At 50.1% G+C, this 10,633-nt stretch overlaps 1 protein-coding gene across 1 annotated transcript in view; it reads right to left on the bottom strand.

Moving 5' to 3' along the window:
• Nucleotides 1–240, bottom strand: part of NAT8L (N-acetyltransferase 8 like) — a 23,991-nt gene extending 23,751 nt beyond the window's left edge. The window contains 2 exon segments of the mRNA XM_042812721.1: nt 4–209; nt 211–240. Coding sequence (XP_042668655.1) covers nt 4–209; nt 211–240 — 236 coding nt within the window.
• Between the last annotated feature and the right edge of the window lie 10,393 nt (nt 241–10,633).

The following is a 10,633-nucleotide window of genomic DNA, read 5'->3' as shown; positions in this document are numbered from 1 at the left end:
GGGGGGGAGGGGGGAGGTGCGGAGCGCGGAGCAGGGCCGGAGACCCGCGGGCAGCTGCGCGGGGCGCGGAGCAGCGTAACCGGGCGGGACGGGAGAAAGGAGCTGCGCTGCATTTTGGAGAGGCATTTATAGGGCGGGGGGGCCGCGGGTCCTCGGGGTCCGAGAACCCCCCGCATTGGCTGCGCGGGGTCGCCATGTGATCGGGGGGGGGCGGGCCGCCTGCCCACCTCCCACCCCCATCACCCGCGCCGCCCCTTTGCAAATTACTACGGCGCGTCCCTGCGCGGGGGGCGGTTTCCTCCCGCGTGTCGCGCATCTCTCCTCTGCGTCCGCGCACGGGGACGCCGCTTTCTTTCATTCTTTCTTTCTTTCCGTGTTCCCATTCTGGAACAGTCGCTGCGAATGCGCGGAGCCCTACGGGCAGACACGACCGCGGGTGGGTGCGAGGGATGCGCGTCCCGGCGGGCTGCGGCGCAGCGTGGGCGCTCCGCGGTGACTCATGCGGCGCGGCTCCCCCCCGCCCCATCCACGCATTGAGTGCTCCCCGAGCCCACGCGGCCCCACATCCGTCCCCCACGCCTGCTCCGTGCCCCGTACCCCGATCTATAACTTTTCCTGGGGGAAATAGAAGGCGGGGGGATGCGCAGCGAGGAGGAAGAAGGAGAGGAGGAGGAAGATGGACTCCTCCTCTTCGCAGGACCCGAAAAGCTTCGCTCTCTCCCGGTTGGAACCGGCCGGCATCTGCCCCAGGCATGCGCCGTGCGGGGACGGTGCGGGAATGCGGAGCGGCGGGCACGGGCACCCACACTGGTGGCCGTCTCCTTCCCACCGGCTGCGCCCCACTGCGAGGTGCGCCCCTGGGAATCCCATCCTCCTGGGGGTGCACCTGCGCGTCCTCCTGTCCGTTGCCCCCTGCAGCCGCCTCTATGGATGCTGCATCCCCCTGCGGGCTTCAGTGCATCCCCCATTGGGGCTCCACTGGCACCCCGTGCGCTTGCATCCCGGGTGAAGTCCCCAGGATGGTGCGCAGGCAGCTGGGGCTTTGCTCCAATCTTGGTGCCGCTGTAATGATTTTGTTGCTTCACTTTACCTTAAAAAAAAAAAAAAAAAAAAAAAAAAAGTTCCAAATCACGGAGGGGGAAAGATGAGGCCAGGGCTTGGAAGCTCTCCCACCCGCTGAGTGCTGCTGGCACCTGCAGCCTCACACTGTGTCTGGTATCCTCGTGGGGAGTTGGGGAGCCGGCCATGAACTGGTCCTTTCTTCAGAGCTTCTGAGCCGGAGTCCCACCCACACCAGAGTGGGGTGGCAAGATGTGGCATTGATGGCAGCTCAGCACGTGGGTCGCAGTGAGGGAGCAATGTCCCCAAGCAAAGAACCTCCCGTGGGAGGGAGATGTCCCCGTATCCCCATGTCTCTGGCACATCTTGCCCTCAGCAGAATTTGCCAACGTGAAGGCAGAGAGGCAGCGGATGGGGAAAACAAACAAACAAATGGGGCAGCGTTCGCTTTCGGATTGTGAAAGCTCCAAGCCAAAGATAGGAGACTGCTGTTTTAAAAATATAATTCAAGCAACACTCAGCTCCATATGCCTGGGTGAAGCAGGCATTTATTTTTGTTTGATCCTTTCTACGCTGCTTATTTATGAAATAACGAAAGTAATCAAAACAACTCATTCCTTAAAAAAATACTGCTGCAGTTATGTAACAGCCAGGAAAGCTCCCAGTTCCAGAACCGCTCTATGGGCCGGAGCGTTGGCAGATGGATTATTTTTAGAAAGACTCCAAACACTTGTTTACTACTTATGCTGCATCCTGTAAGCAAAAATGAGCATCCTCCCTTTGCCCAAGGTGAGGACGTGCTGCTGCAGTGGGGAAACTGAGGCACAGAGGGGCTTTGTGCACCATCATGCAGCAACTTAGAGGAGCCACAGGCACGGCACCAGCTTTCCCAAGCCCTGTCTGAATGCCAAACTTCACCTTCTGTCATTGCCAAGCCAGGTTTTCAGGTTTCTCCAGGGCTCTGGCAGAGCAGCAAGGAGGGATGGGGACGGAGCAGGCGGCTGTGACGGATGGAAGCAAATGTCAGTGAAAATCAAGTGCCTCACTGCAATCGATTGCACAAGGCAGGCAGGTTCCCAGACAGCAGATTTGGGGCCCCAGAATAAAAAGAATATTGTTAGCAAAGCTTCCTGGCAAGGCAACTGCACTGCCCGGAGCTTTCAGTCTGTAAAAGCGCAGTTGTCATCCCCAGTTACTGAGGATTTTGCTCCTCCAGGACCTGGGGGGAAGTCACCCACATGCCATGACCCACTGTTGAACCTCACAGAAAGAAGTAATGTAATGAAGATGGACGTTTCGGAGGCTGCCTTTCATGCCAGTGCTCCCAGCAGCTCTCACTGCAGTTAAAGAAGAGCACTTGGTGCATGGATGCTCGATCCATTTGTACGGAACGAATGGGGGCAAGTTGTGGTTCTGAGGGCTAAGGAATTTTGGTTTTAACACCCCAAACCAAAGTGGATTTTCCTGTAAATCTTGAAGCAACAAACCCCAAGGGTGATTTCAAACAACTTGGATGCTCTATAAGAGCATCTGTTCCTAAGGGGTGGTAGGCACCAAGGCAGGACCTCTCCAGCAAACTTCAACCTCCAGACCATGATGTGCTGGGCAAGGAAATGTGCTGTGGGAAGGGACTGTGCATAGCAACACCACAGTGTTGGCTCTGTCTTTCTCCTGTAATAGCCACAAGCAGCCACAATCCTTCCCTCACTGGGGGCAATTAGTATACTCCAGCAATTAATGGGTTGATGGCAAAAGCTACCCCAGGTTCTGTTGGTGCGGTGGTGTCAGAAGGCCTCTTCCCAGCACGGTCTGGTGGCTCCAAACCCTATCTTCTGCAATGTCTTCATCAGTGAGTGACCAAGGCAGGTGCTGAGATTTCAAGCTGTTGTTCTCATCTGCCTCCAGGTCCTCTTCCAACCCTCAGCTTCATCACTACAGGTGGCTTTGCCATGCTATGGGCACAGGCACCCGCTCAACTCAAGCAGCCCAGCACCATGCTTTAACTGTAGCAGCCTCTGCTTTGTTGGGCTGCAGGAAGAAGTGAAAGCCTCTGTCAGCTGCAGGTGTGCATATGAATGTGAGCCATTTGCCTAATAAATAGCTTCCTAAAGGGTGATTAATTAAAATCTCAACTGCATGACTTGGGGAGAGATTGAATAGGGCATGAAGGAGACACCACTGAAATGGTGGGAACAAAGACCACACGTGGCTGGAGGAGCACCAGGGCTTTAAGCCAGGTGCATGTGGGAATGCCACAGGTGGTGCGAGCCAGGGAGTGCTCATTTTTTTTTTTTTCCTCCCCTCTTGGAAAAGTACCTGTCTCTGCAATCACCTTTTCCTCTTGCTATGATTAACCCGCAGCCACCCAAATTTTGGCTACTTGCTTGGGTCAGCAAGGTAACAGTGCTAGGAAATGCGCTGTATCATGAGCAGCTCTGTCAATGAGTATCTGTCTTTGCTAAGGAAGGAAAGAAGAACCTAAGGTTAATGATTGTACTTTCAGCCAACAGCTACTTTGCTGGCATTTTTAACAGCAGTGATTTTAACTGATGGCTGAAGCACAGCTGTAGTGGGCTGGCGTTTTCCTGCCTTTGCATGCTGGCTTGCTGCAAGAAGCAGAGGGAAATTTTCCGGTATTTCCAGTTTTGCTGTTCAGAGATGCCTCCAGGCTCTGTGCTCACGGCCTTGGTCCCCTTCCCTCTGCACATGGGGACAGCAATTGCTCCAGGTGCAGAAGTAAAAACAATGGCATGGAGTCACATCTGCCCATCCTCATTGCTCTTGGGAGCATCAGGATCTTAAGTCACACTCCCCACAGCTGACTTAAGCTTGCTCCCCTTCTCCTCAGGGAGAATTGTAGAATCATTAAGGTTGGAAAACCACTATTATCATATAGTCCAGCCATCAGCCCATCCCCACCGTGCCTACACTGTGAATTCTGGGAAAAGTCTCCTTTTGTTGTTGCTGTTTTTCTTTGTTGATTGTTTGTTTGTTTGTTTTTGTTTTAACTGCTATTTTTATTTTCAAGTGGGATTTAGTGGCAGGCACTTGGTTCCAGACACAGTAACTTTAGGGAAACACCAAATATTGTAAATGCTGTAAAGCAATGGGCTGGAACTGGGGGCACAGAGGCATGAAATTTTTAAAGGAGCATTTTCAAATGGAAAGAAGGTTCTCTAACTAGAGGATCCTAGAGGTCTTTTCCAACCTTAATTCTGTGATTCTGTAACTCAATGACTTTCCCCTCTGATGAGTGGCACAACACAGCCACTGTGATAAATGTTTATAAATGTCCAAACGTAGGTGGGAGGCAAATGGATGAGGCCAGGCTCTTGTTGGTGATGCGTAGCCATGGGACAAGGAGCAGTGGCCTGAAACTTGAACGTTGGAATTTCCATACAAACATGTGGAAGAACATCTTTACACTGAGGGTGACGGAGTGCTGGGACAGGCTGCCCAGAGAGGTTGTGGAGTCTCCTTCTATGGAGATATTCAAGACCCATCTGGATGCCTACCTGTGCAACCTATTGTAGGAAACTGGTTTAGCAGGATGTTGGACTCAGTGATCTCTCGAGGTCCCTTCCAACCCTTTCTGTGATTCTGTGTCATCCTGCGCTGCCATATTTTCATTAAAATCAAAGTCATAATGGCTTGTGAAGATTAAATACTCCAGTGGTATTTTTGTAACAGTAAAGTTGCTATAGTCATGGCTCTGGACAAATTAAGAAAAAAAAAAAAACCAAAAAAAACCCAGAGGCCTGGTATTACCCTATGGCATCCCACCCCAATGATGGGCACAGCCTGGCGCCCTGTAGTTGCTGGGAGATGCCACCCTGCAGTCCTGGTGGGAGAAAGGCAATCACCACTGCTAGCGCAGTCTGGAAGAGGTGAGCTGGGAGAGCCGTCCCATCTCTGCGGAGCAGGAGAAAGCCAAAGTGCACAGACCTTCGGCGGCGCTCGCCAGAACTGCACTGCACTGCTCTGCCACACCTGGGGCTCCTTGTCCCCGCTACCGGTGCTCGGGTGCACAGCGAGGAGACCTGCAGGAGAGCAGAGGTTTGGTGGAGCCTTCTTCTCCTCCCTGCTTACCCCAGGAAAGCGAGCGGGAAGGAAAACTTGTTGCTTCCCGTCCTCCCTATGACCCTGTGAGGTTTTTCTGCCCGGCCCTCCCCTCTGGTGCCCTCCCCCAAACAGACACCATTGTGAGCTCATCATCTGTCTTCATGCCATCCAACTGAAAGCCTTCCACCGCCTGGCAGTCCTGCAGGTGCCTCTGTTAGAAACATCCCTGTAAGACATGGTGAGCTGCTCCCAAAGCAGTGCTCTAAATGCACTGCTCCTGGGCAACAGTAGGCATACTACTACTGATACTAAAAACCTGGCAAAATAAGATGCAGTTTGGGTGCTTTTTTATTCCTGATTAATTCCTGTCTATCATCCTATTTTCCTCGGTCTGGACCACCAGGGCTAATGCATGGTGAAAAACCATTTGTTGAGCTAACTCCAGCCCCATGCTTGTGGGACATCTGCACAGCCATCCATCCTCATGATGATTGCATGTCATCCCTCCTGGCTGCCAGCTTGTTCAGTTGGTGGCTCTGTGTCATGCCTGGGCCAGGATTTCATTCCTGTACATTGCTCTGCTATTAAAAATACAGTATTCAGACCCTCGTTCCCCAAAACATCCATGCACACAACACAGCTGGGGGGGAGGGTGGAGGGCAGACACTGGGCTGGAAGCAGTGATTGGAGCCCAGCTCCCAAGGAGGTGCTTGATGCGGCTCTGATTCATGGGTTTTGTAGGGGAAAGCCAGGAGCAGTGCTGAATGCAAAAGGGAAGATCAGAGGATTTGAGTTCCGGGCTTAGCATCTCATTTCAGCCTGTCGATGGGAGGCTTGAAGCCTGGTGAGGAAAAGCTCCTTGCTGCCATCCCTCATCTGCCCGGCAGCTCTCTGGGGAACTGCTGCCGACTGCTCCGAAATTCAATTTCTGCACTGGCGGTGGCACATTGGGGCTGACAGTAATTGCTTTCTTGGAGGAGTGGCTGCTCATCTCTGCCAGGGACGGGGCTGGGACGTGTCCTGCCCCAAATAGTGGGGTGGTTTCGCTGAGAGCACAGCTGAGAGACCTGAATCAGCACAAAGCTTCTGGGGGCCGCGCATTCACTCTCTGCTGCTACCCTGTGCTATTTCCAGCACATCTCCAGAAAATAGCTCACCCCCTGCACAGGGCTGGCTCTCCACGGCAGGGAGCAAACTCAGCGATTTACCAGAGGGATTCTGCTTCTTATTTTAGACTGCTATTTTAGCCTTCCTTTTGTTTTTACATTTCTCACTTTAATTCCTTTTCCTGCAGTGGGAATGAGGTGCAACATCTCACTGTTCCATGCAAGTTTCATCCTACCCCAGCTATTGCCTTTAAGTGAGCGATAATAGATGTTCTGAGCAAAATAGCTGTTTGATTTATTTATTTATTTATTTATTTATTTTTCCAGTTGAAACAGTGGAGAAGGCAAAACTGGACTTTTTGGCATGTCTGATCCAGGGCAGCCTCTGTGATAATAGGTTGGAAAAGATCACTAAGATCATCTAGTGCAGCTATCAACCCATCCCAACCATGCACACTGACCATGTCCCTCAGTGCCACATCTACACATTTCTCAAAAACTTCCAAGGATGGTGATAACTGATAGTTGATTTGCTGGAAGGTGCATAGTCCTCACACCAATTGAAAATGCGTGTAGTAATGTGTTACCTTGCACTACCATTTGCAAATGGCCCTTCCTGAGGGGCATTTTGCCATGCAGTCTGGCATTTATCAGCTGCATGCAAGAAGCTGGCCATCAGATTATCTGTGCCTAACATCTGTTGGCCATCTCAGTTTCAGTGGACAGGATGGGAATGATAGGTTGCCGTCATATGAGTCTCTTCAGTTGCTTCAACACATCAACAATCTGCTGCAACCAAACCAGGCTACATCTGTTATTCCTATAATGCCAACTGTGTATCATGTTGACTCATTTTCTATTAGATCCAGCTGTTCAGGCTGATATGCTGATTGACCTTTTGAGCTTGTTCAGCACTTGGCTACCAGAGGCCATCAGACATGATGTTGACACAGGTTCAAGGCTCACGTCCATCCTGCTGGGGTGAGGAGGCATTTCACCCACCTGTTCTGAGCAGGAGCACCTTGGAGGATCAGCTGGCCATTGCATGAGGCCACCACTGTGTCTGCGGCATCAATAAATCAGTCTGGCCCTGAAGTTTCAGTCAACTCTGTAACCTGGAAAGTACAGCTCAGTCACTCAAACTCCAGCTTGCAGGAACCATAGGTTCAAATCACAGCAGGACCTGGTTCTGCCTTCAGCTTTCCAAAGCAGGAGGAGATGCCACAATGGTGCACATGCTAAAAATACTTCTGAAACACCATGTGGCAGCCCTGCAAGAAAAGCATGCCCAAGGCTTGGGGAAGGGAAGAGGACTGGAAGGCAGGGCATGAGGCTGACCAATGCACATAAATGAAATTCAGGAGATGAATAAGGAGAGAATTAAACAAACAAACAAATAAATAAAAATAAGTAAGGAGAAAATAAGATCTAGAGGAATACATTCTTGCAGGCAATGATTTCTTAACGGAGCTCTCATCCTTTATTTTTACCCATCTATTGCTCAGTATTTAGCCCCTGAAACTGTATCTCCAGTTAAAGTGCAGTCCAAAGTTATCCAGATTTTCTTCAACAAGGAACGAGTATTCACAGACCATTCCCAGTTAAAGCTAGTCTCATCTGTCCTGAAAACCCTTCAGATATGGGGAAGTCTGCAGTTTCCTTCAGTAATGTAATCTCCAATTTTATTGCCTAGCATTAAATCTCTTTACTCCTCATACATAACCTACGTCACTTTTGTTGTGCATTACTCCAATTACATCCTGTTCTCCTGCCAGGAGATGAGGGACCACAACTGAACACCTGCTTTACAGCAACCTTTTGCACATTGGAAACCTATTATCTTATGGCTTTTTCACCTCCTTTTGTAGACTAAGCAAGTCTATTTCCTTCAACTTTAGCCAAAAAGTATTTTTTCCAGTCATTTGTACTTAATTTAGAACATAAATCTTGGATGATACGCCCAGGTTAAGATTGCAGGCAGAAAACTCTCTTGCTTCAGTTTGCTGGAAAAGTGATCAAAGAAATTGCATCTCCATACATGACAGGGTGTTTTGCTGGTGCTGCCCCACAATGAAGAAGAGACGGCACAGCCCTTCTGCAAGTTTTCAAGCAGGGACTAAGTGTGAGGTTCCTCCCTTCCTTGAAGCTACGGTGGTTTGCAGCAGGTTTCTACCTTTGTTTCCACAACCATATCCACTGCTCAGCATCTCCATGAGGATTCCCAGCAAGAGACACAGCCTGGACGGAAATCTCCTCTCCTGGGGTTTTCCCCAAAGGATTTCCTTTCCTTTGTGTAGATCAGAGCTTACGTGGCTTTGGTGTGCTGCCACCCAGGCTAGGTGTCCTGCACTTTCTGGGCAAGGGATATCTAGAGAAGGAGAGGCACGACAGCACCCAGACAGCACATCCATACCATGGTGAGGTTTAGTTTTCCTATGGCACTGAAGCTTCTTTGGGTCCCCAACACATAGGCCAAGTTTTGCAAACTTCTCATTTCTGCTTCTGATCATCCTCTGCTCATCTCACAGCCCCCACAGCAGGTCTGTGTCCAGCACAGGTGTCTCTTTTGGTGACTCATGGAAGGCATGAAGCTGTTTGCAGGCTGGAGGGACACACCAGGCACAGCACATTTTGCTGGTTTTGCTATCTGTGTTGGACTGACTGTGGTAACAGCTTGTCCAGCAAGGAGAGATGTGCGATAGCAAGATGCCAGATGAGTAAGACTAAACACGAATTGCCTCTCATGTCTAACAGATCAAACACAAAATGACCCCAAGAAAGTCCCCCATGTGAGAGGCAAACGAGAGTGCTGAACAGCACCTTCTCTTTAAGAAGTTTCTTGGCCTCACAGGGAAGGACCCACTCAAAGGACCAGGGACCTTGGCTGCTCTGCTCTCTGATGCTCAGTGTCTCCCTGGATTTTTCTTGAACCACCCCAATTTTCTAACAACCCCTTATGAAAATCCCCTAGATCTCATTAAAAGAAAAGCACACAGCAAACAGCACAGAGACACAAAGTTACCTTCCTGCTTCTTCGGGAGATCTGCTGCACCCTATAAAACCTCCTTGGAGGGGCAAGGCAAGATCAAATGCTCACATTCATAGAATCATAGAATCATTAAGGTTGGAAAAGACCTCCAAGATCAGCTTGTCCAACCATCAACTCATCCCCACCATGGCCTCTAGCCATGACCCTCAGTGCCACATCTCCACAGTTCTTGAACACCTTCAGGGACAATCACTCCACCACCTACCTGAGCTGTTCATTCCAATGCCTCACCCCTTTTTCAGAGAGGAAATGTTTCCTGATATCCAACCTGAACTTTCCTTGACAAAAATTGAGGCCATTCCCTCTCATCCTATAGCTTTTACATGGGAAAAGAGGCCAACCCCCAGCCTGCCACAACCTCCCTTCAGGGTGCTGTAGAGAGTCTCCCCTGAGCCTCCCCTTCTCCAAACTGAAAAATTCCAGTTCCCTCAGCTGCTCCTCATGAGACATAAGCTGCTCCAAACCCTCCACAGCTTCATTGTCCTTCCTTAGACTTGTACTACGGCCTCATTGTCTTCCTTGTAGTGAGGAGCCCAAGATTTAAATCTCCTGGGGCTTTTAGCCAAAGATGCTGCCATCAGCTACCAAAACCTCCTGCCAGAGCTTTGGCACTGGGGCATGGGAATGATCCCTGCAAGTGCTTTGAACTTTTTAAGTAAGTGTATGTTTTAATCATGGTGTTTAAGGTCAGAAGGAGGAGATGCACCCATCAGATGTAAATGTTGGCCAGAAAGGGGAGAAGCCATAGTAAGGAGTATGAACACATTTATATCTAACTTGCCTTTTATACTCAGGTAGAGTTTTCTTCATAAGTAGATGGGGACAGTGTCATTCCCTAAGCAGAGGTGGGTAATGCCTTTTCACAGTCTGCATGGAGTCTGTCTGCTCTGCATGGGCAGGAACCTGCCCCAGCCACCAGCCACGTTGGGATGGCTTAGTAATCACAGAGAACATGCTACATGCATCCGCATGAGCAGCCATATGGACTCATGCCAGCTCTGCTGTGCAAAATCAGCAGCAGATCTGGACCCAGTGGGGATGCCTTCATCCAGACTACCTTCCTTGTGCAAAAAGCTGGTTTTGCTAGGGCCTTGGGCAGCTACAGTTACTTTGAGTTGTTTGTTGTTCATACTCCTCCTCTGGTTTAAACAGCCAACTGCACAACAGGAAGCCCTTGTTTTGAGTGTACATACTACAGCCTCCAAGGCAAAACAATGCTTGGCCCCAAAGTGCATGTAGCCAGAGCTGAGCAGAGAGCGTTTTTTTTTCCCTGTGAAACTTGTTAGGGTATCAAAGAGAAGGATAATAAATCTGCCATGAGCTGCAATGAAAAGCCACAATCATAGAAGCATTTTTC

This window comes from Centrocercus urophasianus, unplaced genomic scaffold (assembly GCF_019232065.1).
Source record: "Centrocercus urophasianus isolate 14NV4802_14NV808 unplaced genomic scaffold, USGS_Curo_1.0 seq_13, whole genome shotgun sequence".
NCBI lineage: Eukaryota > Metazoa > Chordata > Aves > Galliformes > Phasianidae > Centrocercus > Centrocercus urophasianus.
The sequence above is the reverse complement of the archived record's forward strand: the minus strand, read 5'-3'. Positions and strand labels throughout refer to the sequence as shown.